The sequence below is a fragment of the Panthera pardus genome, unplaced genomic scaffold (assembly GCF_024362965.1).
Source record: "Panthera pardus isolate Hobbes unplaced genomic scaffold, ASM2436296v1 HiC_scaffold_8, whole genome shotgun sequence".
NCBI classification, from domain to species: domain Eukaryota; kingdom Metazoa; phylum Chordata; class Mammalia; order Carnivora; family Felidae; genus Panthera; species Panthera pardus.
Genome location: NW_026527013.1, coordinates 121,044,433 through 121,071,019, shown reverse-complemented (window position 1 = coordinate 121,071,019; position 26,587 = coordinate 121,044,433). Strand labels below are relative to the sequence as shown.

Genomic DNA, 26,587 nt, shown 5'->3' with positions numbered 1-26,587 from the left:
ATCACTTAAGCTACTCAGCTTTAAATAATCCTTTGTTGGGGCGCCTGGGTGGCTCAGTCGGTTGAGCGTCCAACTTCAGCTCTCGCTGTTTGTGAGTTCGAGCCCCGCGTCGGGCTCTGTGCTGACGGTTCAGAGCCTGGAGCCTGCTTCGGATTCTGTGTCTCCTTCTCTCTCTGCTCCTCCCCAGTCATACTCTGTCTCTCTTTCTCTCTCAAAAATAAATAAACATTAAAAACATTAAAATAAATAACACTTTGTTTTGGATTTTGAAACTCCCATTTCTTGCTTATTAAAACCAGGCTACTCAATATCACTGGCTAAGAGTTTTCAACTGGTGGAGTCACATAGGGCAAGTGAGGTTACTGTTATCTTTCTGTTCAGACTGTAGCAGGGAACAACCAGGAGGATCCAGGCGTGCAGAGAAAGAAGATCTCAAAGACTGGAGGCTCACATAACTGAGTTAACACCTCAGCTGTTACTTCCTGTGGCAGCCTGACTCCGATGTCCCCCAGTGATCCCCCTCCTAGTACGGTCCCTCCCCTCGAGCGTGGGCTGGCCTGGCAACTTCCTTCTAGCCAACAGAATATAGCAAAGGCGACAGGACGGCACTTCTGAGATCAGGCTAGAAGAGATTATGGGCTCTGTCTTGCCAGCAGACTCCATTGCTCTGTCAGCTCACACACGGATGAAGCAAGCGGCCGTCTCTCCCAGCTGTCACCACAGAAGGACATTCTGTCAGTCAGGGGTTGGTTCATCACCCAGACTGAAATCTGGGCCCCCACAGCAAGCTGCAGAGAGTGGCCTCCGGTTCAACAGGTGGCAAGGATTTGAGGCCCTCAGACCAACAGCTCAAAGGAACTGAATTCTGTCAACAACCACTGAGAACCTTGGAAGCGGATCCTTGCCCCGTTGAGCTTTCGGATGAAACCCCAGCCCTGGCTGACACTCTGCCGGCAGCCCGTGACAGACTCAGAAGCAGAGCGCCCGGCTAAGCTACCCCCAGGCTCCTGAAACACGGGGGCCGTGAAACAATCCATGTGCGCTGTTTTAAGGTGCTGAGTTTGTAGCAATTTGTCACGCGGCAATAGAATGTTAAGACACTTCCCATCTGGGCGGGTTTGGCAGGTTATTCCCCGCCTGCCCTTGAAACCTCCATTTTCTCATCTGTCAACGTGGCCTGGATAATAATAGAAATGATGATATTAATGGCTATCTTTGGGGATTTACATGAGAAACTGCAAAACACACACACACACACACACACACACACACACACAAAAAAAAAAAAAGCGTGCAATTGTTGACGTCTGAGTGAGCAAGCGGTCTGGGCTCTGCCTAGGCTGGGTCTTGAAGACAGCGGGGGAGAGCAGTGGGCAGAGGTACTCAGCGGGAAGAGCAGGAAGGGCTTCCCTGAAGCTACGAAGCTTGGAGTTTGGGGAGCTACAGATGGGATGTCAAGTGAAGGCAAAGCTGGGAACTCCAGAAACCACCAAAAGAGTTCAGCCAGACAGAGCTGTAGGTTCAAAGGACAAGCAGGAAGCAGTGCTAACCATAAGATGGAGGGAGACTTTTATAAGGTGCCAATGATGCCAATAGGTGGGAAGGATTGATTAAGACACTACGAGTGTTTAAATGCATAGCGGAAGTCAATTCGTGCCAAAGGCACTGGAATCCAGGGCTTGGGTGCCCACTATGGTTGGCTCTGGGTACCCACCCTCTCTTTTTGATGGAACTTCTCTCCATACCACCCATAAACCCTAGGGGACTCCTCATCAAATGCGATTCCCAACCCCCACACCAGACTCCTCTAACTTCGCCACTGGGATGTCTAAGGGGCATCTGAGATTTCAGGTGCCCAGATCCGAACTTCTGATTTCACACTCTCCCTCTAAGCTCTGCTGCAGCTGCAGCCTTCACATCTCAGTGTTGCCCTGACAGCTCGATATGGAACAGGGATGACCTTACAGGGCATACTGTTGAAGATGAGAAACGATAGTTCTTTGGAGAGGAGTTAAGATGGCGGAGCAGCATGGAGACCCTGAGTTTGTCTCATCCCTGAAACGCAGCTAGATCAGCCCCAAACCATTTCTGAACACCTAGGAAATCGTCCTGGGGATTACCACAACAATCTGCATAACTTGAGCCACGGAACTCGGCAGGTATGCGGTGCAGAGAGGTGAACTGGGACAGAAAAGATGCAAAAGCATAGATTTAAGTAAGAAGAGTAAAGCGTGAACATCTTCCTTCCTCCCTCCTGCTGTCGTCACCCCTCTCCCGCCACATTATGTTCCAATTGCTGGTATCTGAAGCTATAGGGCCACCTGCAGTCACCCGCCTGGGACTTACTACCTCTCTGCTGAGAAACAGATCATCTCCATTCCTTTTGAAAAAAAAGAATACTCCAAGCAATACCATAATGAACACCCATATCCATATGCACAATTACTTCTTCAGGATAGGTTCCTAGCAGCGGGACTGTGAAGTCCAAGGACTTGCACAGAAAACATACGGTAAGAGACTGACAAATGATCCTTTAAGGTGGTTGAACCAATTCACTTTCCCACCAACAGGGGCGTGACCCCCGTGCCAATGCTGGACATTATCAATCTTTCTAAGAATTTCCAAGAATGAGGTCCCGTCTTAATTTACAGCTTCCCGACAACCAGGGCTTGAATATATTTTCATGTATTTATTGGCCATTTGCATTTGGTCCTCGGTGGGTCGCCTCTCTGATTTCTTGGTTTGTTTTTCTATCGGGTTATCTATCCCAAATTACCAATGGAAAACCTGAGGACTGGGGAAATTAAGTTAACTGGCTTCAAGTCCCAGCACGAGTTAAGTGGCCGGGCTGGACTGGAGCGTGGTTGTATTTCTCAAAAGCGCCCATTCTCAACCACAAGGCCGGTTACTCTGCATCCCAGGTACGGTCCAGGTGAACCGATGAATGAAAACGTGAAGGCTGCATAAGCACACGGATAGCGCTCACTTGCAGAGGTGTGGCCCTTTCTGCTTTTACCTGAAACAGCCCGGCTGTCTACCGCAGTTCCCTCCAGGACGGCCACCCGGCTGACCACCGTGACTCTTGCCCTGCGCCGGCCCTGGCTGCCCGTTCGACCGCATTTAGCAATTACATTGCCCCTGAAGACACCGGCAGCCAGAACTAAATAACAACCTATGGCTTATGGCCATTTCCTTAGTTAAGCCAACTGGAGCTAGACCATCCCTGGCTTTCGGTGTGATCCATTCTCCAAAACCCAAATCCAAGACTGCTCTGGATCTGGCAGGGCTCAGCTGTCAACGCAGAGAGGGAACGCATAACCAGCTGCCATCAACTCATCTGACATCGTGCCAGGGCCACCCTACCATTGTTTGTGGCAGAACAACGCCTTTCTGCGGCAGAGGAGGTTTGCAGCCTTGCCCTTTGGTAAGGGCAGCCGACTTCTCAGCAGGCTGGAGAGCGCCTGAGCGCCAGAGGAATGCCTTCTCTAAAAATAGAAGTCCTTTGCAGGGCTTCCTGACTAGCAGTCTTAGCGGCATCCACCCCACGTCTATGCGTTCTGCGCAGGACCAGCTGCAGGCGCGGTGGGAAAGATAATCTGGGCAGAGGAGCCGCTGCCGGGCAGAGAACCCCGTAGCCTGGGGCCGTCACCAACCAGCACTGGGGCGGACCCCTCCTGAAGGCGGCTGCGGTTAGTGTTACGGGGAAACCAGGCAGCTCGGAGGTTTTGTTTGACTGGCAGGTAAATGAACCCGACTCTCGAATCACTCCAGACTCACCGATCCTCTTGAACAGTGATTCCAGTCGTGTCTTTTGTGAACACATTAATTAGCACGACTTGGTGCTCCCTGAGGTCAACACAGACACGACTGGAAGATACTGCAGGGGGACCCGGTCCCAATCAGAACTCAGTTCTACCCCCTAGTGGCCCGGCTTCGAGAAGGTGTCAGAGCCCTCATGCAGCTCTCTCAAGTCAAAAATCCCAGTTCCTATCTTTGGAAATAGCAGGGAAACGCCACTCGGTCTTCTGTGGGGTCCGAAGCAGAAGGGTCAAGGCTATCGTTTGGTTACCACACCTGGGAGTCAAAGCCTGCTCGAAGGTCACCAGGGAGAAAGGCGGGCCCGTAATGGGAAATATGTGAGTGCAGTAATGAGAAGGGAGGTGGAAGAGGGGTAGGAAAGGAACAACCAGTTGGAATTAAGTGACCGGAAAAGAAAAGAGGAAGCAAGACAAAAACAGGGTTCTGAGGACAGTGAGTCTCAAAGGCCAGTTGTGCCAACAGCTTTCACAGAATCGGTGGCCCAGCACTGGTGGACCGGGCCTGTGAGGCCTTCAGGGACCCACCCCACTTCCTTCCTTGGTGATCATGAAATTCTGGGGCCTGACGGGGGGTGGGGGGGTGGTGAGTATTTCGGAAGATTTTTTTTAAAGAGAGAATTGGGAAAAAGAAGCCCGAGAGGTCCTGTGACTGAGCACAGGTGATAGGGGGCGCCCATGGACATTATTCTAGATGCAGAAACCTAGGTGACTTTATGCTATAAACTGAATGTGTTCCCCCGAGACTCATACGTAGAAACCTAATCTCCAACGTGATGGTATTTGGAGGTAAGACTTTTGGAAGGTGATGAGGTCACAGGAGCAGTGCCCTCGTGAATGGGATCCGTGCCCTTACAGAAGGGGCTCCAGAAAGCTCCCTCAACCCTCCTGCCATGTGAGGACACATGAACCAAGAAGAAGATCCTCATTAGACACTGAATCTGCTGGTGCCTTGATCTTGGACGTCCAGAACTGTAAGAAATAAATTGCTGTTTTTTATAAGCCACTCAGTCTGTGGTGTTCTATTATAGCAGCCCAAGCTGATTAAGACATTATGTTCTTTCCAGATTTTTTCTTCTGATTGATTTGGAATTTCATGCCATTGCGGCTGGAAAAGAGGCACCAAAAGATTCCATCTTCTTGAAGGTAACGATTAAGACAGTTTGATAGAGCAAATGTCATACTGATTTGTTGCCATGCCTAGAAGGCACCTCGGGCATTTTTCTGCTCCTGGGCTGTCCTGCTGGGATGGGGCAGTTTCTGAGTCTTCTCCGAGATGGTGTAGACGCAGGCAGTCTTGGAGAGCACCAGAAAGTGGGTGTCTTATGTCTCGGGCAGCCTCTATCCTAGGTTCGCTATCGCGCAGAAAACAGGAAGGGCCATGGCACATGTTCTTGCTTTCCCACCAGGGAAAGGATGTGTCCCAGGACGCGTCTAGGGCTGCATCTGGCTTTATGACTTTCCTATCTACTGGCACGTCCTTGACGGTCACTCAGGGATCACGAGGTCGCGGGCACAGAGACCTGGGACATCCACCCGCTGCTGTTCCCATTCCCCGGTAAAACGCAAAAGTCTTGGAGACTTACCAACAACATTACCAACTCTTGGACACAGTTTCTCTGAGATGTAGGGATAAAGGCAGGTCCCTGAAGGTTGTGTCTTGGGGTCTGTGTGCTTCCATGCATGAGTGAGCGACAGCAGGTCAATCTCAGAGCAAAGCAGTCTCTCCACGTTCCTGAGAGAAAGAGGAACATTTCTTTCTTCTCCCCATACCTCATTCATTCATTCATTCACTCATTCATTCCACAAAGGTTTCATGACCGCCTACCCCATGCCAGGACTGTGCTAAGCACAGGGGGTACAGTGGAGAGCGGAAGAGACAGCACCTCTACCCGCATGTAGCTTATTATCTGGCGGGAAATGTCATCTTCAGTTGGCCCGCTGGATGGTACATTTATATTGTGGAGAGTGTAGTGAATTTCAGGGGGTCCTCGGTTCTTTAGCCTTCCGGTCTCTTTACGATCTTCTCATTTCTTTGCCGTGTACTGAGGGTGGTGTAATAGTTTTTAGCTGTAAAAAAGCACCGCCGACAAATACAACTTGGCCTCTGCCCATTATTGTTCCCCAAATGCCGCAAGAGCAGCGTGACGTCTTGTGACAAGAGACTAAGGCTTTGCAATTAGACAAAACTGGCTTTTATTCCTGGTTCTGCCACCACGTGAGCTTAGAGGAGTGGCTTTTTTTTTTTTTCCTCCAAGTCATGAGATTTTAATGGAGACAAAACTGTGGCATCTCTATAAGGATTTTCTCTTTGTGGAAAAAAATGCGTTAGGACCACGAAGGCATTTTGCCCAGCGCCTGGCACACAGGGACTGCCTGGTGAGTCTTTGGCTCCCTCCCAACACAGTGAATGATTCCTAGCCTGGAGGCCGGCTCAACCGCAGGGTTTCTCCGAGTGTGGACCACCTGAGGCAGCACCGCCTGGAGTATCTGTAAGCACACAGCTGCCCGTGTTCACCAGGCCCTGGGGGCACCAGTCCAAGAACCTGCCCGTTTCACAGGCTCCCCACTTAAAAGCCCGATTGGTGGCCTAGGCTTTTGTTAGTCTGAGGATCTAGAAATCACATTTTTTTTAAATGTGTATTTCTTATTTTGAGAGAGAGAGAGAGAGAGAGAGAGAGAGAGAGAGCGCGCATGAGCGGGGGAGGGGGAGAGAGAGAGGGAGACACAGAATCTGAAGCAGGCTCCAGGCTCTGAGCTGTCAGCACACAGCCCAACGAGGGGGCTTGAACTCATGGACGAGGAGATCATGACCTGAGCAGAAGTCAGACACTTAACTGACTGAGCCACCCAGGCGCCCCAAGAAATCACTTTTTAATGGTCAACTCTGTGCATAATAGCTTTTACAGTGTGGAGTCACCTGACTCATGTCTTTACTAAAGTACTTCCTGTATGGCACAGGATACTTCAAATCACAGGACCTTGAGCCTTCCAGTCCCGGCTAAACCCTGCCCCCCCCACTCAGCATGGTGGGGGTCACCCGAGGCACCTACCCACCCTAATACAGGAGGATGGCGAGTTCCAGCTTCTGCCATTTCTGGACAGATTGACCAGGTCTAGGACAGGTAGACCTTTCAAGAGCCTGTTCCAGGAGGGGCTGATGAGCCTCCGTGGGCAGAACTCACAAGAAACATGCCAGGCTCACTAACGTTGGAGGGTGACCTTGGGAAAGGCTGGATAAAAGCTTTTTCTGAGCCCGTCATGCAGAAGCACATTGAACTTTCAGGACTCAGACTCCTCTGGTGAGTGGCTGGATTAACAGATAAATAGAAACAGAGCAGGCTCTCACCAGGGCAGCACCTGCATGGTTGCCAGCATCCTGGACCACACGGCCAGGGCCTCAACGCCTTGGACCGGTGGCTGCGGGGCCCACACAGGCAGGCAGTGGCACAAGGAGGGTACCTTTGGTGGACAGTGACTGAGACTGTCCCAGCCCAGCTACGCTTTGGAGCTGTGCAGCATTAGCAGAAACGGCCGTGAGTTAAAGCCAGAAAGGAGAACACTGGGTACAAGTGAAGGCGAGCCTGTGAAACATACAAGAGACATCTCAAGGAACAGCCCGGGCCATTTGGGAGGAACAGGAGAGAGAAGGGCTGGGAATCCCCAGAGTAAGTTTCAGAGCCACAGACATGAGAATCTGCCTTTCGTTGTGATTCTCTCCTCCCCCCGAGGCCGCTGTGGTTTGGGGGAAATGGGTGACATCAGTAAATGTGCGGAGATCGGGAAACAGTGTCAGTCACCCTGCCCAGGAGGATGAATCCCCTAGTCTCTGCCTTCTTGTGACATCACTGCTCCAGAATGTAGCACGCTGTGGTGCCAGATGAAAAGTTCTATTTCTAGAGGATGCACAAAAGTGCCATTGTCTTGATGACAGACCAAGAGACCGAGGTCATTGTGTTTCCCAGCAGCCGCTGCGCCCCGCTCCACATCTGTAGCCCTCTCCCTCAGCAGCAGGCAGGGCCGTCCCTGGGGGGGTGGACTCCAAGCACCAAGTAGAATACCCGATCCTGCGTCCGTTGGGTCAAAATCCCATCCAGACTCACCAACACGAGCTTCCAAATGAGATTTTCCAGAGCGCGTGGCCAATTCTGTCGGCACTCTTCCAGAGCTGAACAGTTGCGGGGTCAGAGCAAGGTTTGAAGTGCACTTTGGGGAATACTCCCTCACGCATGACGCAGAGCGCTGGCCCCAGTTCTGAAGAGAACACACCATGTGGGTGGGTTTGATGAGTTCATGAGCACAGAGTTAGATGACATTTTTGGCCTGCTTCCGGATGAGAGATCTTTTCCAAAAGCTCGCGAGCTGCATGGGGAGACGCTTCCCACCCACCTCTCTCATGAGGGCACCAGATTATGTTTCCAGCCTGGCAAGAGCTTCACCCCAGGGGTGCTTGGGTGGCTCAGTTGGCTAAGTGTCTGACTCTCAGTTTCGGCTCAGGTCCTGATCTCACTTCTCGTGAGTTCGAGCCCTGTATCAGGCTCTGTGCTGATGGTGCGGAGCCTGCTTGAGATTGACTCTCTCTGTCTCTCTCTCTGCCCCTCCCCTACTCATGTTGGCTCAGTCTCTCTCAAAATAGATAAATAAACTTAAAAAAATTAAAAAAAAAAAGAGTTTCACCCCAAATCAGTCCTATCATCCCACTTAGCCCTTCTTGTAACCAGTTATAGGAGCCATTTGGGAGCTGGCAAGAGTCAGAAATAGTCTTAGAAGGAAGGGGGAATCAAAAGAGATCAGCACAGTCCAGCTCTATCACGAAGTATGACCCAACTCCTCCGCCAAAGCACGGGTTTTAGTGACACCGTGCAAGCCAGCTCACAAGTGGCCTGGGTCACCCAACAGTTGTTTTGCTTACTGGGACTTTCCTCTGAGTACACTTTGGAAGCTAAGGCCACTCGCAAATAAAGCACCTGCTTCTGAAGACATAGCGTTGTCTAGTAAAGGACGTAATTATATCCCGTTTTAAACGTAGATGAACTGTAACGTACAGAGTGCTCGATGTCAGGCAAGGTTGGGGAGGAGAGAACGGAGGGGTGCGGTCGGGGGAGAGGCAGACCCTGATATAGCCCTCAAGGGTGCATGCGACTTGAAATCCTATCACAGAGTGAGATTTGGGGTGAGACTGTAGCTGAAGTCCTCTCGAGCTATGAGATTTCTATTTCTGATGACAGGGAATATTGCAGTCAGAAACTGTTAAACCCCGACACTCCCCAGACCCATGTTAAAGTTGATCCTCCGCGACGGTTTGTATTTTTACTGCCCCTTGCAGCCTAAGGCTCCAAGTGGCCCTTCACACATCTAAGCAGAAGAAACTACAGATTTAAAAGACCAAGGCCCTATGGGAAGGAGGAGCCGGATCCAGAAAACCAACTTTGTCTTCGTTACCATGTAACACTGTGCCCTTCTCTTTCCAAACCTGCGCAGCCTCGTGATCCCTGGAGAACTGCCGTTTTCAAAGGAGTGTTTTTGACTCACCTTTTCTGCTCTTCTTCCCTTCAGCTGCGCATCGTTTGGAAAACGGGGAAGCGCTGCTCCTGGGGTGCCGCACACTCTCCCTGCAGCCACGAGCCACGAGCCCACGCCGGCGTGCCAAGACCACAAGGTCCCAATCACGGGGGATCTGAGTGAGGCCACCTGAGATCTCAGAACCCAGGAAGGCCGGGTTGGGATGCCAACATTTCTTACGGGCTATGACCTGGCCGGCTCTTTTGTCCCCTGCATTTGCAGAGGAAACAACGGTGGAGGTCATCCAAACAAGAACACGAGCTCCAAATCAAACTTGACTTTGGCTTTGCAACGCGTCCTTCGATTTCCAGGCAGTCTGCACAAAGCCGTGCTAAGACAAGCAGCATTGCTGGGGGCATTGACGGGGTGCACGCTGCTGTCTTGGCACAGAGGCGGAAGGCAAGGGCTGGAGGGCGGGGGGGCTGGAAGCGTGTTGGGACGACCCAGGGAGATACACGGAGACAGAAGTCTCCAGTGTGTGGTGGTGACTGGTATGAGGGATAAGCAGACAAGGAGAGCTTTCTCCCTGCTCTCAGGTCCTAGCCTGACCACAGAGCGAATTACGCGCCTGGCTACTTCAGGGCAAGCTTGGGTAAAAGCCGCTTCATGACCAGGTGTCTGTAATAGCCTCTTCTGTTATTAGAAGAGTCTGTAACGGCCCCGGAAAGGGCCGTTCAGGGGGCGAGACCTAGAAAGAAGGGAACAGAAAGGACAGCGTACTGGTTGTCCCCACAGCCGCACACCTGCCTAGAGATCCTCTTGTCTTACCAATTTACTAAATTATTTCAACAAGCCTGTTGTTCCAATTCTTCCAATCACTTTTAAATCTTTGCCACTACATGGATACTAGAAAAAAAAAAAAAATGTCTCAGCACCCTAATCCACCGGGCATGGCCAACCTGGTCCTGGGCAAGGCAAAGACTTAAAGTAACGTTCCCTTTAGTCCATCCTGTGCACAGCAACCAAGCAGACTAATAGTGTTTAGCGTTCTCTGCGTGAAGCTTACGGGCAGGGCCTCCGCAGTGCTGAGCAAAGAGCCAGAGGTTTCATTAAACGTTAAGACCATCCCCAATGACCCTATTCAGAGCAGAGCAGTTAAAAGGGCTCTGAAGGCACACTGCCTTGGTTCGAATCCCAGCTCCAGAACTTACTAGCTGTGTGATTTTGTGAAATTTGCTTAACTTCTGTGTGCCTCAGTTTCCTTATCTGTCAAAGGGGGCTACCAAATGACATCTACCTTATGCTGGAAGGATATGAGGAGTTAAAAGGAGCTTTGTGCTTGCTACTTAAACTGATAGAAGGAGCTTTATAAAAGTTTGTTAAAATAGAGTTTTGTATGTAATGCCATACACAGCTTGGATTTATTCACTCAGCACTGCCGGCTTCACGACAAGATGTCGGAAGAGTCAGTTGCACCGAATACAACCAACACTGGGGAGCAGGGAACCTTGGGCCTTGTCCGCACTCACCAGGATGATTCTGAAACCTAACGGTAGCAGTGAGACTGCCGTTAAGTCGCTGACCGGTAAGACGTTTTTCCGGGGAGTCTGGGCTTCTGTTGTGCGTGCGGCATGTTAGTTGTCCTTTCCACCAATATCCCTTTTCCGTCAGTGGGTCCCAGGCCCAGTGAAATCACCCAGCAAAGGACAGCTGTCAACACCATTTGTGGGCTAGGCTAGGCCTAACTCAGTAGACAGGAACACGAAAAACCCTGAACAGGAGAGAGAGAAGAGAGAAAGGGCTTTTCTGTTCCTTCTTGGGCTAAAAAGAAACCCCGAGGCACCACTGGGAGCTACGGGGAGCTCCCAACGCTGCCTCCGGGTTTGGATTTGGCCTGCGGCGGGCTGTGAAGCCTGAGCCACCAGCCCGAGCATATTCCAACTGCATCTTGTGCCCTGGAGTCTCCCCTCCCCGCCCCAGGAGTGTCAACCCGTTTTGGGGGACTCCCAACCACTTCCGTTCTGGTCGGATCTAAGGGTCCTAAAACCCTTCCCCACCCACTCCTGATCTGGGAGCATCAGGAAGCCTGATGGGGTTCCAAGTGGAAACCTGTGGTCCCAGCACTGCCCATGGCACCCTGAAGTTTGACTGCAAGTTGCAGGGCTGAGCAAAGCCTGCCGCCTAATAACGAGAAAGGCTCCGGGCCGCCGGGGCCCAGAGGGGCTCCTCCCCTCGCTCAAAGCAAAGTGCACTGTGCCGTCCATCTCCTCTTTGGCGTCTCCCCAGCCCTTCTCCGAATGAGCTAAATGCCACGCTTCATCGATCGGTCAATAAGTCGTGTTTATTGAGCTGACAGTGTGTGCCCACAGGGTGTGGGAGCTGTAGGGAAAGATGGATGAGAAGAGGGGGGGGGGAGGAGAAAAACAACCCAGGACAAATGTTAGGGCTTTGTATAAGGGAAAGGACCCTATGCCTTGCTCTCCCACACACAGCCCGGCTCTTCACCTCTCTCCTCGTGCCGGGGGTCTGCTGGCCCTTCTCTCCCAAACGCTCCACCAAGACACGGGCGCCGGCTTGACCCAGAACTAGAAAGCCCTTTTTTATGCAGTGCTGACCTCTAGAGGCTTCCAATTAAAAAGCATCCCAAAGGACCAGCTTCGTTCTACAGCCGGTTTCTCCATCTGTGGTGTTGCCGTATTTTCCTAGAAAATAAGGAGGAGGAAATGTCTCTGCTCCTTTCAACGTTACCTAATAGGAAATGCCTACCTCATTCTCAGGCTGCCTAACTACGGCTGGCCCAGATTTTCATAAATGTCAATGTTTTCTGCTCCAGAAGGGAAAAAGGCAGGTCAGAGATAGAGCGTTTCAGAGTTACTTTTCTACTACGGATCTAAGAGGAAAAGTACAGTGCCAGCTTATCTCAGGACGCGTTTCTGGGGTTTCCAAAGTAACAGATGGCCAGGCGTGCCAAAGGGAAAGAACGTTCGCTCACCCCGATTCAGCAGGGCACCAGGCAAAACGCTGTGCCACACCCCCCTGCATACAGGCGTCAGGCCCGTATGTGGTCCAAACCCCCCCACAGGGTCCAGATACTGGGTGGTGGGTTTAGTTCGGTTTACCTTGTTTGACTTCAACCCACTCATGTCCACAATGAACACTGGAGGAAAAAAAAAAAAAAAAAAGCGTCCCGCCCGACCTGACTTTCCTATGGAAGCGAGATTCGTTTCTAAAGGAAATGAGACTGTGAGCTACAGTCCAAAGCAAAATACCCCAAATCTTCCTATTTTGTTGTGGCTCTTTATTCCACAGTATTGATCGCAAAGAGAAGTGTAGGAAGGCAGGAGAAAGTACCCTGAGACATGAGCATCTGGGCTGACGTGCACCCACGATTTTGGCCCCTAGAAGGGATTCTAGGAAGATGGGCTCAAAATCAGAGAAACACAGTTCTGCCAATGTCACCACCCAGTCCTGGTTTCATGAGACACAGTTTCATTATAAACGTTGCCTCCCACCCTCCCTAGCCCCACTGGCCAAGACGAGACACATCCCCACAATGCTAGTGCCTGGAGGGAACTTGGAAATGAGTCCACAGTCTTATTTTTACAGATGAGGAGACAAAGATGGGGGACGGGGAGAGGTGACACGGCCACATCGCTGGTCAGGGGGGAGCCCGGGGAGAACCTTTACCCCCAGCCAATGGATTTCAGAACGATTCGCCACAAAGGGGGAAATGTGGGTCTTTCTAACACCAGTCTCTGCAATTAGATAAAGGAGTCGAGCTACATTTTAACAAGTTTACCTGTGGGGTTACCCGGGTGGCTCCCTCGGTTAAGCGTCCAACTTCAGCTCAGATCATGATCTCACGGTTCATGAGTTCAAGCCCCGCATCGGGTGGGTTTTCTGCTCTCAGGGCAGAGCCTGCTTCAGACCCTCTGTCTCCCTCTCTCTCTCTGCCCCTCCCCCGCACTCTCTCTCTTTCTCAAAAAGAATGAACATTTAAAAAAAAAAAAAAGTTTATCTATGAAAAGTGATCAAATAACAGTCACAAAGAAATTCCCCCAGAAGAAAGGCTTTGGCTGGGGAAGATCATGCCAGCACCGTGCTGAGGTCAGCATCGTTGACTCGGGGAGCCTGGGTGGTTCAGTCCGTTAAGTGTCTGATTCTTGGTTTCGGCTCAGGTCATGATCTCGCGGTTCCACGAGTTCAAGTCCTACATCGGGCGTCATGAAAGAATCGTTGACTGAGTGAGGCTGGGAATGCCTGCACACAGCCCACTACTCACTTCCAATCTCTGATAACAGCCGTGCCAAACACAAATAACTGCAAATGAAGTTATTTAAGACACACACACCAACCTCTACGCTGTTGTCTACTGAGGCAATCTCAAATCTCATTTAACAATCTATGGAGACCTATTCATTTGGGGAAAGAAACCTGCTCTTCATCAAAGAATGGGACTTTACCACGAACTTCGGACGGATCCTTTAAATGTCACTGCTTACGAAATAGTCATAACTGGGAAGGGAGTAGTGGGGAAACAGGGTCATTCATCACAGAGTGACCACAGGTTTCCAGCCGGTGCCACAAAGGATTCCTCGCTATGATGGGAGAAAATAGGGTTGTCATACCCGTCGTATACACACCTAAAGTACTAGGTCTGAAGGAAGACTGGGAAAGCACTAAACACCAGCCACGACATCAGCACAGATATATTAATGTCACAAAATTCCACAGCATTTGAATCATGTCAGTGGTTCACGTAACTGCCTTCTCCCTCTCCTCCCCCCCGGCCATCTCCCACCCAGCCCCGACACTGGCAACCACAAGCTAGCTGACGGTCCTCATTCTTTGTCCCTTTGTTTGTGTCACATGAGGTGTCCTCTCAGACCAAACATTGTGGAGGGAGTAAAAAAGAGGCAAACACCACCATAGTTTGGAAGGCTCTTTAATAGCAAGCGTATGGTAATTACATGGGTGGATGAGATCCTCTCTCGCAGGGGAGAGAGGCAGGTGCAGATGCAGACAGGGATCGGTTTAGGATTTACACTGCCGGAGGCATCTAAAACAAAGGGCAACAATTTTTTGGCAACCCATTTCACAGTTTTGTAATGTACAAGAGATTCCGCGGAAAGGAAATATAAAGGCAAAGAAAGCATACACACCTTGCATGAAACCTTTCTGCGTAAGGAAAAAGAAACCCAAAACTGTTCCTTGATTTTGCTTCTCAAGTAGATGACTCAACCCTGCTCTCAGACACCAGTTAAGACTGGCCCACAGATAGTGTCGGATTTTCCCCAGGGTGGACGATTTGCCTTCTCCTCTAAAAAGCCGACAGGGGTGCACGGTACTGCTCTGTGTCTTTATCCATCTGGCTATCAACAGGTACTTAAAGAATGACTCTTCAGCAACAAAAACGAAACAAAAGAAAAAACCAGGGAAAGGCAGTTTTACAAAGAACAGACTATCCGCCTTCTCTGCAGTACCGAAGAATTTGAATCCAGTTCTCAGTAAATTAAATGTTTATGTTCATGTGGCCCGGGGCACGCTCTCAACGGCTTGTGCCCATTCAGCCATACAGCGCTTTACATGAGGCTTCTAACATGTGACGCTCACGGGCCCTCTATTTTTATAATACGCATTTAAATAAAAATATCGACGACAACATATTATTTAACAATTTGTCCGGGGAACACGAGCTATAGATATTTTGCCATGGACACGACGTTGCCATGGACACCAGAGGCTCCCGGCATTCTGGCAAGTTTTAGATATGCTGTATAGAATCTAAGCAACTTCAGCCTTTCGTGTCATACCTGGTGTCACAAAACCAAGATAACTAATTGGGTCTTTGTGGAAGAGGATGAGTTTTTAATTAAAAACACAAAACAAAACAAAAAACTCTCAGGCTGCTCTGGTCATCTGAAGCAATAGGCAGGGGCACCTCTTCGGGGTTAACACTCATTATAGGGAAGAGGGATCTGTGAGCCCCTTGAGATTTCATTGTGCTCTTTCTACCACCCTCAAGCACCTTGGAGTCAGTGGGCGGGCTCTGCCCTCCAGCCCCTGGCCGCCTCCACACTGAGGGCAAGATCCAGTCTGGTTCACGTTCCGCCTGCCAGGTGATGAGAGCCCTCAGATCTGTTGGCACTTTGGGAAGACAGGCTTCTCTGGCTGACGGCTGGCTTATTGAGGAAAACTCCACCATATTTGCAGGACGCGCCCGCGGTCTCCTTGGCTGGGGGGCATCTGTAAAGCCACAAAGCCACCCCCGACACAGGCCTCGCCTCTCAACATTCAGGCCATCCCTTTGAGGAAAGCGGGCTCCTAGCGTGAATGCCATGAAGACAGTTTTCCTATACCTTACGCGATAACTGCCTTCGGGCTTTTTCTTTTCTTTTAAGAATCGGACTCCCTAACTCTCCCATTCTCCCTCTCTCATCTCCTCCCGCCCCAGATTAAGTCCCGCCTGTTCCCATGTGCCTCTCGAACCGTGGGAAATCAGATGTATTCATACCGGTTTCCCAACCTGTGAATTTTCACGTGCAAGGTAGATTTCTAAAATATGAATTCCGACGATGCTCTGCAAGCACAGCCCCCCTAGGTCCATCCACTTTGTGCTCTTAGGAGACAGACACAACAGTCAGAGATGTAGTTGTGCTGGAGGAAAGGTTTCCGTTTGTAGGTGAAAAATGACAGTAGCTACGAGAGGAGAGAGATTTTTCACTGAAGGACACGAAACCTAGTTCTGGCAACCAGGACACAAGGAGAATTCCTAAATCAAAGACTTTTCATGTTCTAGTCACATAAAAAAAAAAAAAAAGTCCTACGTGCTGCTATGAGCCTGGGAGACTTGAGGGGACATCTCCGTGTACTTGAATCCGGGGTGCTGGCAGGCATCGCGTGGGGTCCCACCTCCTTCCCTGGCTCCCTAACTCATTCTCTGGTTCCCCGAAGTGCGCTCAGTAGGACCATCAGGCAGAGACAGGGACCAGTTGCCATACGGAAAATGTCTCTCAAACCCAGGATCAAGGTTTTTTCATGTCGCCAGAGGCCTGACTTCATTCACAGCTGGCCCACAATGACCAACAAGCCACCGATCGCCACCCCCCCACACGTGTGCCACCACCATTCGCACATCTACACGCACTCACACACATTCTCTCTCGCGCTTTTCTTTCTACTGGATGACACGGCAAAAAAGCAAAAGTATTCCTCTTCCACTCTCTTCCAGCTACTCTTCAGGGAACTTATTCCACTTCCGAAGCCACTGTCTATCAGGGCACAAGGAAAAGCTATGCCTTCCAATGACGAAGCCTGCCTATCCGGGACAAGTGTGTTTCTAGATCTTCAGAAGCCTTACTTTACCCTCTTGTCTAAGGGACAGGAAGTCATCAGCCCCTCAGGATCAGGCTTGAGGGGGTTTCAACACTCACAGACCAACAGAAACATACTCCAAGGTGGTCCTGTGGCCAGGATCCTCAGGTTAGCATCTTGGCGTGATTCAAAATGTGTTTCTTTCTCATTTCCCTAAAGCTTTCCTTGACGGTTGCTCTCCACACACACACACGTCATAAGGCAGCTATGGGGCGACCGTGGTGGAAGCAGGAAGGGAAAACACCCCTTGTTTCAGGCAAGTTAGGTGATTTGCCCAAGGTCACACGGTCACCGGCAGAGCCAGGATTAGAACCCAGGTCTCTGTCCTAACTCCTGGGCCGGCGCTCCTTCTGCTGCACCACACTGCCTCTTCGTAAGTGTTCTATGTTCGGGAAAGTCAGGAATGTGTCTAACTGTGGAACCTCTTCCGTGACAACCACCGCAGGCGGCCTGCCTCGCTGACCCATCCGGGTGGAGCTCTGCACCAGGCGAGCTCTGACGCCGCACGCGACCCGCACACACAACGCACAGCCAGGTGGGCGTGAGCGTGTGCCCGGGCGCGGGTGTGCACAATCAGAGGAAAGGAAGTTGGAGAGGAAACAGTCCGATGTGTTGACGCCGTCAGTGGTCTGGCCTTGGAAATAAGTAACATACAGCAATGGCATCCTCAACCCCGGGGGCAGAACAAAGACGAGATTTCTCCTCAGCCCAGTGACCGGCTGAGCTGACCTCGGGGCGGTTTTTATAAACAGAGACATTAACATAATAATACCAGAGCGCATTTGGTCAAAGCCTAAACGCTTTCTCATAAAATACATTTTTCTATTAACGTCCACGTTCGAACATACGGAAACTCAGATTTTGAGCCTCTCCGTGTAAAATTCCAGCGTCCCTCCTCAAGCTTCTTCATTTCAGTGGCAGAAGTCATTCTTACTCTTTCAGCCCGTGGAGTCAACACGGTGTCAACACAGAGGCCACCAAACTTGAGTGGCATCTACAGAACACAATCACCTGCGCTCGGGTACGGGGCCGGTCGGAACACGGGGAGCAAAGCACGGGATACGCTCACCCCGCTGGATGAAACACCAAGGTGTGTCGTGTGAACAGGCGGCTCAGAGGGACATCATTCCCCTGGAAGCTAACCTTCGATATGGTTTTTCCAAGCAAGGAAAAACACGCGGGTACCGAAGCACGGATGGAAACCACCGCATTGTTTTCCCCGATGACTTAAAACCGCAGCACGCGGTTCTGCCACAAGCAGCCGTGCTCGTCACGGCACCAATCAATTAAACAGAAAATGTTAGCTAAGCAGGTTGACACTGACATGCCTGGAAGATACACAAGACTCCCATAAGCTCTGTGCTCTCCGCTGCTGCTGCTTTTATTGTTAATCCCAAACTATGACCACCTCGCAGGCATGTGTGTGCATGTTAAAATTCCCACCCCAGATGCTACGTTTAGTTAAGGGTTGTGGAAGAGGCATTCTGCGTCCTAAGTTATCGGCACGAGAGATGCAGAGAGGTCCAAGAAAATGAATTACTTTAAATAACTCCACCTTAGCGTTCCAAAGGATTTCCCTTGGAAACGTATTTGTTGGCTGAATACTGACAGCAGTGTTTCCAATTATTAAGCAGTTGTTTCTGTGAGTTGTCTTAGTAGTTTGATCATTAGAACTTCCCCCCTTTGAACCAAGCTAACCCACGACTGAAAGATTCTCATGTTCCTATCGCTTTAAAAAGTCACGGCAGTTAGGTTCCTCGAAGCACCTGATGACATTTGTTTTTTTTTTTTTAAGAAATTATACAGTGGGATCCTTTTCTTGACTTTTCTTTTTTTAAAGAATAAAAGACAAATTAAGAAAGTAAAGAAGGATTCCATCACATTAAAAAAAAAAATTATCCTGGTTTATTTCCCCGTTAAATCTACCTATGGCTTCAAAGTTTAAGTGGCACTTGGATTCTGAATGTTTTCATGATTTAACAAGTTGCCATCTGGTTATAAAGAGAGAACGTAAATGTTTCATTTCATATGTGGGACGGTTTATAAACATTTTAAAGAAATCAATAATTTATGTCACCCCATCTATATTTTCCGCTATTCGATTTTAAAAGTGGCTTTGGAATTAGCATGTTTTGAAATAACTGAACATGCAAGGCATGTTTGCACCTAACCATGAACCAGCTGCAATCTATCCAGGTAACTTAGTGATGGCGGAACACTTAAGCAAAGGCTTCTTTGCCTCCCTTACCCTCTTCATCCAAAGCTAAGTGATTATCCTTTTCTGCCCTTGTATTTGCACTTGTGCAGTTTAATGACTAGGTATTAAAACTCATGCCTTATAAGCAAATTCCTTCACTCATGGACACTTAAAAAGTACGTAAAAAGTGCAGACTGCATTTCTTCTCTGCCATGCTTTTCCCCTCAATAATGTCACCTGTGAGGACTCAAAACATAATCCTTAATACATTCCGAGTTCTCTACGTTCGAGTCAGTGAAAGTGAGTTCTTCAACACAAACTCAGGAGAGAACGGTCAGCCACAAAATGGACTCTAACTTCAAAATGGCAAAGGCTACCGAGACAACTCCATAGAAACCCACGGAAACGGAAGTAAACTTCAGGTCACTTCTGAGCAAAGCTCATTCCAGAAATTTTGTGGTCAATAAAAAGGTACTTGGTTTGAATTTGGATGCTGGGAGCCAGACGTCCTGTTTCGAAGTGCTAACGCAAACTGCTAACCCAGGAGCACGCAACCCCACCTCAGGTACCGGGGGTTTACTCTCCTCGGTGGGAGCCCTCGGAAGTTTACTGCTGACTGACCCCCATTTGGGGGTGGTCCGCCTCTGGCTCCTCCTCTTCCACGTCTGCACTGTACTCTTCAAACGCATCATCGTCTGCATCCGGAAGCCCCAGTAACTACAGGAGAGAGAAGAGAACCAGCCGTGAGTACCAAGTGGCCCGCGGGCAGGAAGGTAATCAAAGACGTCTGATCCCAATTCAACAGCACCTGACAGGACTTAGCACAGCACCGATGGATTCCCCACTGGTGTGAACTGTGCCCACGATTATTTTTATAACCGTATTGGGTGGAAATGTCAAAGCTTTAATGGGCTGGTGCCCAAAAGGCTAAGTTTTCTTGGGGAGCCTGGAGATTTCTCTACTTTTAAGTAGCAAAGCATGGCACCACACCCCCATGTACAATAATAGAGTGTCTATGCACACACACACACATCTGGGATGTCAGATGTCAGCAGAAGTACAATGGACAGTGCTGACTGTTCCATCAAGACGACCAAAATCTATCCCCCTCTATTTTCCGACCTAAAAACATGTGCTGCCAGCATTTGTAACACACAGAAAAACGTGAAAACCACTAAAAGATGTAACAAAATAACAAAATCTATTTAACAAAATATTTAACAAATCACAGTGGATCTGCAAGATGGGATCTCATATACCCACTTAAAAGAGTATTCTGGGTAACTTAACGATACAAGAATATGCTCCTAAATGTAAAAAGACATGATAAAAATTGCATTTTCAGTGCAATACAGATTTTCTTCAAATTTATACACAAATGCCTAGAAAAAAAGACTTTGACAAAATACATCCACATTTCAGAAGTGTTGTTTTTAGACAATGAGGTAATGGGTACGTTTTTATTTCCTTTTTATCTTTTTGTATTTTCCAGAGGCTCTGTAATTATCATCAGGGAAATTCACAATAAATACACAGTAAACGTTTTCTTAAAGCACCGACTGGTCTTCGGTTAGAAGCCTGAGTGCCATTTGCTGGGTCTGATCAGTATGAATGAAAAACTCTGGTGCCGGCAGGAAGCCATGGCCTTGGGTCCTCCTGGGCCCCGACCGTGATCACGGTGCTTCCAATCCCACAGCTTCTCGGTGAGACTTACGGTCACTGCATGTGACTGCCCTGACTTTCTCACGTGGTGGCCCTCTTGGCTGATCACTTTCAGGCAACTTCACTGAATGGCCCTATGAGCCAAACTAACTGCCTTAAGCCCCTCGAATAAGTTAGATCATTCTGCTCACTTTGCATGACCCCCCGGTGCCCTGCAACCCGTGCTCCCTTCCCCTGTCTTCCCAGCCTCTCCCCCAAATGCTTAAACGAGTCAAGGACGAAGCAGAATCCCAACCAAAAGGATGCCTTTACCCTGAAGTTCTCCAACTGCAACCCTTGCCGGTCTCACAGAGCCCCACGAACACACTCAGGACCAGATCATCTGCCAGGCCCTGGGTCATGTTATACATGTGGCCTGGTGAGGCAGATGGCCAGCTGCAGCCACACGCTTTCCCCTCAGAGCCCAGAGTGCTGCGGATGTCTCAAAGAGCCACTGTTGGCTTGGAGGGGTGAGGCAGGAGGAGTGCACCCCCGCTAGCCTGGACAGTGTGGAGCGATCTCGCCTACGCCTGGGGGAAGCAAGAAGCCCCTTTCTCCCACTGCTGTCTCCCTCTCACATCTTAGGAGAGTGAGCAAAGGATCATCTTTTCCCCTAAAGAGAGAGGAAAGATGGCCACAATGGACACAGATGACGAGTATTTTGATGTTCCATTTTTATTTGAAGAGATGCTTGGTGACACGGCAAAACGTGAAAGCATCAAATGAGTGGTGATAATGTAGGTCACTGGCAAAACAGAAGTATTGTTGCCCCTACGGAGAACCCCAGCATCACCAAAATGCCAACTGCAGATGCGTTAATTCGGCAATAAATGTGACTCCTCACTGCCCCGAAGGGATACCCCCTTAAAAGAGGAGTGGCCAAGGAGTTCTCTCTCACTTAAAGAATCTGACTGGTAGTGGCTGCCTGGAGCCCTGGGTTGAGGATCCCAAGGGGCTCAGTGGGAAAGACGGTGGTCCATTAGCAATGGCGGCCATGGGTAAAGAGGGTGTGGTGGAGGTATGCATCCACACGTTTGCCATCTTGTCCTGAAGACACGTGCCCACCATTATTCTTTCTCACGACACGCGTAGGTAATTCACACGGACCCAAACCATAGGTAGCCCTCAACACCCCTCTTCTCCTCAGCTTAGGGTGGTTTGTAGAAGAGGTCCCAGCGAGCCATGAAACCATTACCACAACTCTTCCCCTCTCTCCTCTTCCTAGCTCCCTATCTTACCTTTACGTGAATCCAAAGGACACAGTTTTAGGTCTAGAGCATCAGCCACACGTGAGGCCCTTCCCTTCCGTGGGAAATACGTGCATGCTACATCTAGAACTGCTCACCCCCTGCCCTGAGAGGAGGGAGAAAGAACAGAAGCAGTTCTGTTCCGGGAAGCGGAACTTCCCGACTTCCCAGGCAACTTTAGTGCAGCGTCTGCAGATTCACGAGAGGCTGTGTGAAAAAGGCACTGGACCTGGCATCCAGAAGGTACGGCTCTAGCTGGGGACCTCTGCCACGCCACTACCTTGGTTGAGCCTCGGCGTCCTTCTCTGGAAAGTGGGAACTGTGACACCTGCTCTGCGTCCAGAGAAACTCTGGAGACTAAACGGGAAAGTGAGTGTGGCCACGGTCAGCAAACCGTAGAGCCCCGTGTGAATTATTCAGTGGCTTCTCGTTGTGAGGCACAGCAGTGCAGGTGGCCTGGGTGGTTCAGTCGGCTAAGCATCTGACCCTTGATTTCGGCTCAGGTCATGATCTCACGGTTCGTGAGATGGAGCCCCGCGTGGGGCTCTGCGCTGACAGCGCGGAGCCTGCTTGGGAGTCTCCGTCTCCCTCTTTCTCTCTCCCCCTCCCCTGCTCACATGCACGCACCACGCATGTGCTTTCTCTAAACAAACACACACACTTTAAAAAAATAATAATAAAGCACAGCAGTTCAGTTATTCAAGGGGGAGTGCCGGCTGCATCTGGACGCTCCTCCCTTGCCCCTCGGCTGTGCTCCCTTCTGGGTCACCTCACTGGTAATCAGTACTCTAAGAAGTGTAAAGAGAAGGAAGGAAGAAACTCAATTCTGTTAGCCTCTTCGTCTGATTCTCAGACTTACAGTCACAGCCTTCCATCCAACCCACCAATTTGATCACACTTCAGATGTAATAATAATAATAGTCAATACTGGTCATGTTACTATCTTCTAGGCATGGGAGTTAAGCAGCTTTACATATATTAATTCCATTGGTTCCTCGGAATAGCCCCAGGCCCCATGATTATCACCCTATTACAGATAAGACCTAGAGAGGTTGAGTCACTGCACGCACGGAGTTACCCAGTTAGTGTCAGAGCCAGAATTCAAACCCTCGCCATCAGACTGCAGACTACAACCTGACCACCAGCTACCCAGGAGGTTCCCTTCCAGCTGGCGATGCTGTTCCTTCAGCTGGAGGCCTCAATGTTTTCTACTGAGTAATACACCTTTTAAAACATTCAATGGGCAATGGTAATGTCTACACTTATGAGTATGTACAACTGGGAAACACACAGAGCAGAGGAGAAAAAGCACCAGAACTATAATTTGCCTGGGACTGCAAAGAATACCATACAGACATGCAATAATCTAGCATTCCCACCTCTGCCTCTACTCCCATCTACAGCAGGTACATCTACATTTAACTTCTGGATCCAAATTTTTAACAGTCAGGAAGACATGTCAGAGACAGGAATACAGGCAGACTGGTAAGAATCCTGGGCTCCTTGCTTATACTGTATCCACTTGTTCTTCTAAAGAAAAGGAGACAGACCCAGAAATCCTATCTGGTACGTTTCAACTACTTCTGATAGTTATAATCATTAAGTTTGTTGAGCGGAATTTTTTCAACTGACTGGGAAAAAAAATCTTTATGCTCACTCTGGACAGTGGTGTTGGCATTTCTAGAGTTTTGCTGTGCACAAAGCTTCCTTTGGGCAACATACGATCTTACATAAAAACCTCTGGGGCCCAGGGGCGCCTGGGTGGCTCAGTCGGTTAAGCATCTGACTTCAGCTCAGGTCATGATCTCACAGTTGGTGGGTTCGAGCCCCACGTCGGGCTCTGTGCTGGCGGCTCAGAGCCGGGAGCCTGCTTCGGATTCTGGGTCTCCCTCACTCTCGGCCCCTCCCCCACTCACTCTCCGTCTCAAAAACAAATGAACATTAAAAAAAATTAAAAAAAAACAAAACAAAAACTCTGGGGCCCACCCACCCACACAGGGTTGTACTTGAAAGGTAGAAATGCCAACCCTTAAGAATTCAAGTTCTTTAGACCCAGAAGAGGATCAATTATCTGTAGGACTAACTCCAGGTCTTATAGAAAGTTACGTAAATTAGTTGAGGACACATTTAGTTGGCACTTAGCATCTGCTGTCTCCAAAGGTGGCCCTCACTTAGCACAGTGGCCTACAGTGTCTTTACGGAAGAAACGGAGAAGGATGTCTATGCCTTGGAGAGCACAGCCAATTAGCGAGGCAGCTTTCAGTGAGTGTCTTGTGGCTTCAGAGGTCCCTGTGAGCTCCTTCCAGAGGACGCCTTGAAGCACTTTACTGTGTATACGATTCACCCAGAGATGCCCTTAGAATGTAGATTCTGACTCAGCTGGTCTCAGGCGAAACCTGGGATTCTGTATTTCTAACAAGCTCCCAGGTGATAGGGATACGACCGGTCCGAAAACCACACTCTGAGCATTAAGCATTACTCTAAAGCTTTGGGGAGTTTGTCACTATTTATCTCAATGATCAACGATGCCACTGTTACCAAGAAACCTACAACGAGATCCTGGTCAGTCTGTGTTCTTGATACTAGGAGAAAAAAAGGGGCAGGTGACAAGGTGGACAGAAGACCCAAATGGGCAAGAGACTGGTAGGTACTTTCTCACTTTCAGGGGCCATCATATTTCCTACAAAAATACACGGGTTTGAAAGCTCATACCTGAGCAAAAAACAAAAGCTATGATAAACGTAAATTATCAACATTCAATGTCTTTTAGTAAAACCCACAGGAGTGCATAGTCTTCTCTTACCGGACTTTCTGACCTACTGGGGGGGTGGATTCTTTCTCTTCTCCCTGGCTCTTAACCAGACTATAGGAGTAGAAGCAAGGATTGGACTTTTTCTGGGTCACGAAAGGTCTTCCCGTGGGGTTTAGTTCCCGGCTCCTCAGCTATTAGTGGCAAACTGAAAATATTAATCTTTCTTGGGCCAGCAAGCTAGAACGAGGGGGATTTTTCTGCTAGAAGCGTCTGCTTCTTGAAAGAAAAAAACATGGAGTCAGAACAGTAACCCCAGAGCGGGGGACCAGGGTCAAAGACAGCAAGAAAACATGGGGAACCACAGGCTGTAACTCCAGGTAGGGCTATCAAAGCAACATCAGCCAAACAGCACACAAAGTTGTCATAACAACAGATGCCTCATGACCCTAATGTCCACAGTGCTAGAAGAGAAGGAGGAGTAATGGTCCAGGATAAAATAAAATAAAATAAAGCTTTGGGCGAAATTGAAAGGGCAAAGATAAGGTTTGATTTTGCAGCTAAATTGGAAACCATAAGCTCTTCTCTTGTGAACTGTTTTTCAACCAGGGGAAGCCTGTCGGCTGGCACTAAATAAAAGCTACGAAAACACCGAGGAAAAAAATAAATGGCGCGATCACCGTTATTTGGATCTATAACCGCTATTTTACTATCTAGCTCAATCAGGTGATGACCAGCAACCGTCAACCGAGGGCCACTTAAACAAGAAACATGTAAGACTCCGACGATTCTCCAATTCACATTTATCAAGGCTATTGATGGGTGTCTCCGAAGCCGTGACGGGTTGCACGACAGGGATAAACCTGCCTGCTCCCCAGACGGCAATGACGGCCCGCTCGGCACGGTCATCTGCACATACGTACCATTTGGATGTGTCGTTCAGCCAGGAAGGGAAAAAACACTGGGTCCAAGCTAGGAGGCCCCTGGAGTAGAGCCGAACGCGTGTCCCTCTGGGAGGGACGCTGCCCTTGCATCCAGTCCTGGATCTACCCAACGAACCAGAAACTGAGACGGACCTCAACAGTGTGGAAGGGCTTTGATGGTCCTCTGTGCTCTTAGTCTGATTTTGAAGCTCCCCGTGGATCCACAAGACCTCAAAACATGTACGACGCCCATTTTAAAGAGGGGGACACTGAGGTCCAGTGACCTGCTGGAGGCCATGACGGCATGGGAGCCAGACAGGGAGCCAAGGCAGGGCTGAGCCGAGCCACCTTCCCCCACCCACGGGGCATCTCTGAGACTCTGAGCCGAGAGGCCACAATGGGCCCTCCTTCTCGGCCAGCTCTCCCTCGCTCCGAGCCCATCTGGATCCCGCCATGTTTTCAGGTCTCAACTTCCAAGGAAGTCACCGCCTGGCACTTGATTCCTCAGTGAGCCCACTCATACCTGGAATTCGCAGCCCTCCTCACACACTACAGACAATACACGTTTGAAAAAAAACATACAACATCGTCGCTCGTTATGTTTTTTTGTGGTAAACTCATTATGTTTATGTGGGTAAACTTCTGACTAGAACACCCCAACAGCACCTCTTAAAAAAATCCCTTACCTTAGCTGGATGCTTCTGTTAAGCAATGTGTTGAAATCACTTAGCACCTGTTTTCTCTCTCCACCCAAAATCTAAGAGTCCCACAGAAGGTCTCACGGAGTCCTACTCACTTCTCAACAGTATTTCGCCTCGTGTGCTCAGCTGGGCCGTATCACCGCCAGCATTTATTCCGTGCTTATCACGCGTGATGTGTCGGACCAAGTTCCCAGTGAGAACTGCATCATTTAATCTTTACAGATGCCTAAGGTAGCTATCGTCAGTTGTTTCCTAATTTTACAAATGGAGACACTGAGAGGTCAAGTAACTTGGCTAATGTCACACAGCCACGAAGTGCCAGAGCTGGGATGTGAATACAGGCAGCCTGCCCACAAAGCCTGGGTTCCTCAACATGTA

General features: G+C 49.5%; 1 protein-coding gene and 2 long non-coding RNA genes across 6 annotated transcripts in view; 1 reads left to right on the top strand and 2 right to left on the bottom strand.

Annotated features, from left to right (window-relative positions):
* Window positions 1–12,480, bottom strand: part of LOC109263910 (uncharacterized) — a 36,730-nt gene extending 24,250 nt beyond the window's left edge. The window contains exons 1-2 of one of the 2 annotated variants that reach the window (XR_008420666.1): window positions 11,933–12,469; window positions 10,847–11,088 (exon numbers count right to left, since the gene is read on the bottom strand). This is a non-coding gene — a long non-coding RNA (uncharacterized LOC109263910). Of the gene's footprint in view, window positions 1–10,702; window positions 11,089–11,932 lie in introns of those variants that run through there. The other variant, XR_002078461.2, reaches the window with a different exon arrangement.
* Window positions 3,366–9,650, top strand: LOC109263909 (uncharacterized). 3 transcript variants are annotated; one of them, XR_008420668.1, is made up of 3 exons: window positions 3,366–3,740; window positions 4,674–4,961; window positions 9,372–9,650. It is a non-coding gene; the product is annotated as an uncharacterized LOC109263909 (long non-coding RNA). The 3 variants fall into 3 exon arrangements; XR_002078459.2 differs by lacking the exon at window positions 3,366–3,740 and having other exon boundaries at window positions 4,562–4,789; window positions 4,883–4,961; XR_008420667.1 differs by lacking the exon at window positions 3,366–3,740 and having other exon boundaries at window positions 4,562–4,961.
* A 1,766-nt stretch (window positions 12,481–14,246) lies between the features above and the next one.
* The window catches only part of MTURN (maturin, neural progenitor differentiation regulator homolog), a 28,863-nt gene continuing 16,522 nt past the window's right edge, over window positions 14,247–26,587 (bottom strand). The window contains exon 3 of the mRNA XM_053898463.1: window positions 14,247–19,605. Within this exon, the coding sequence (XP_053754438.1) occupies window positions 19,495–19,605 (111 nt within the window). The 3' untranslated portion in view covers window positions 14,247–19,494. The remainder of the gene's footprint in view (window positions 19,606–26,587) is intronic.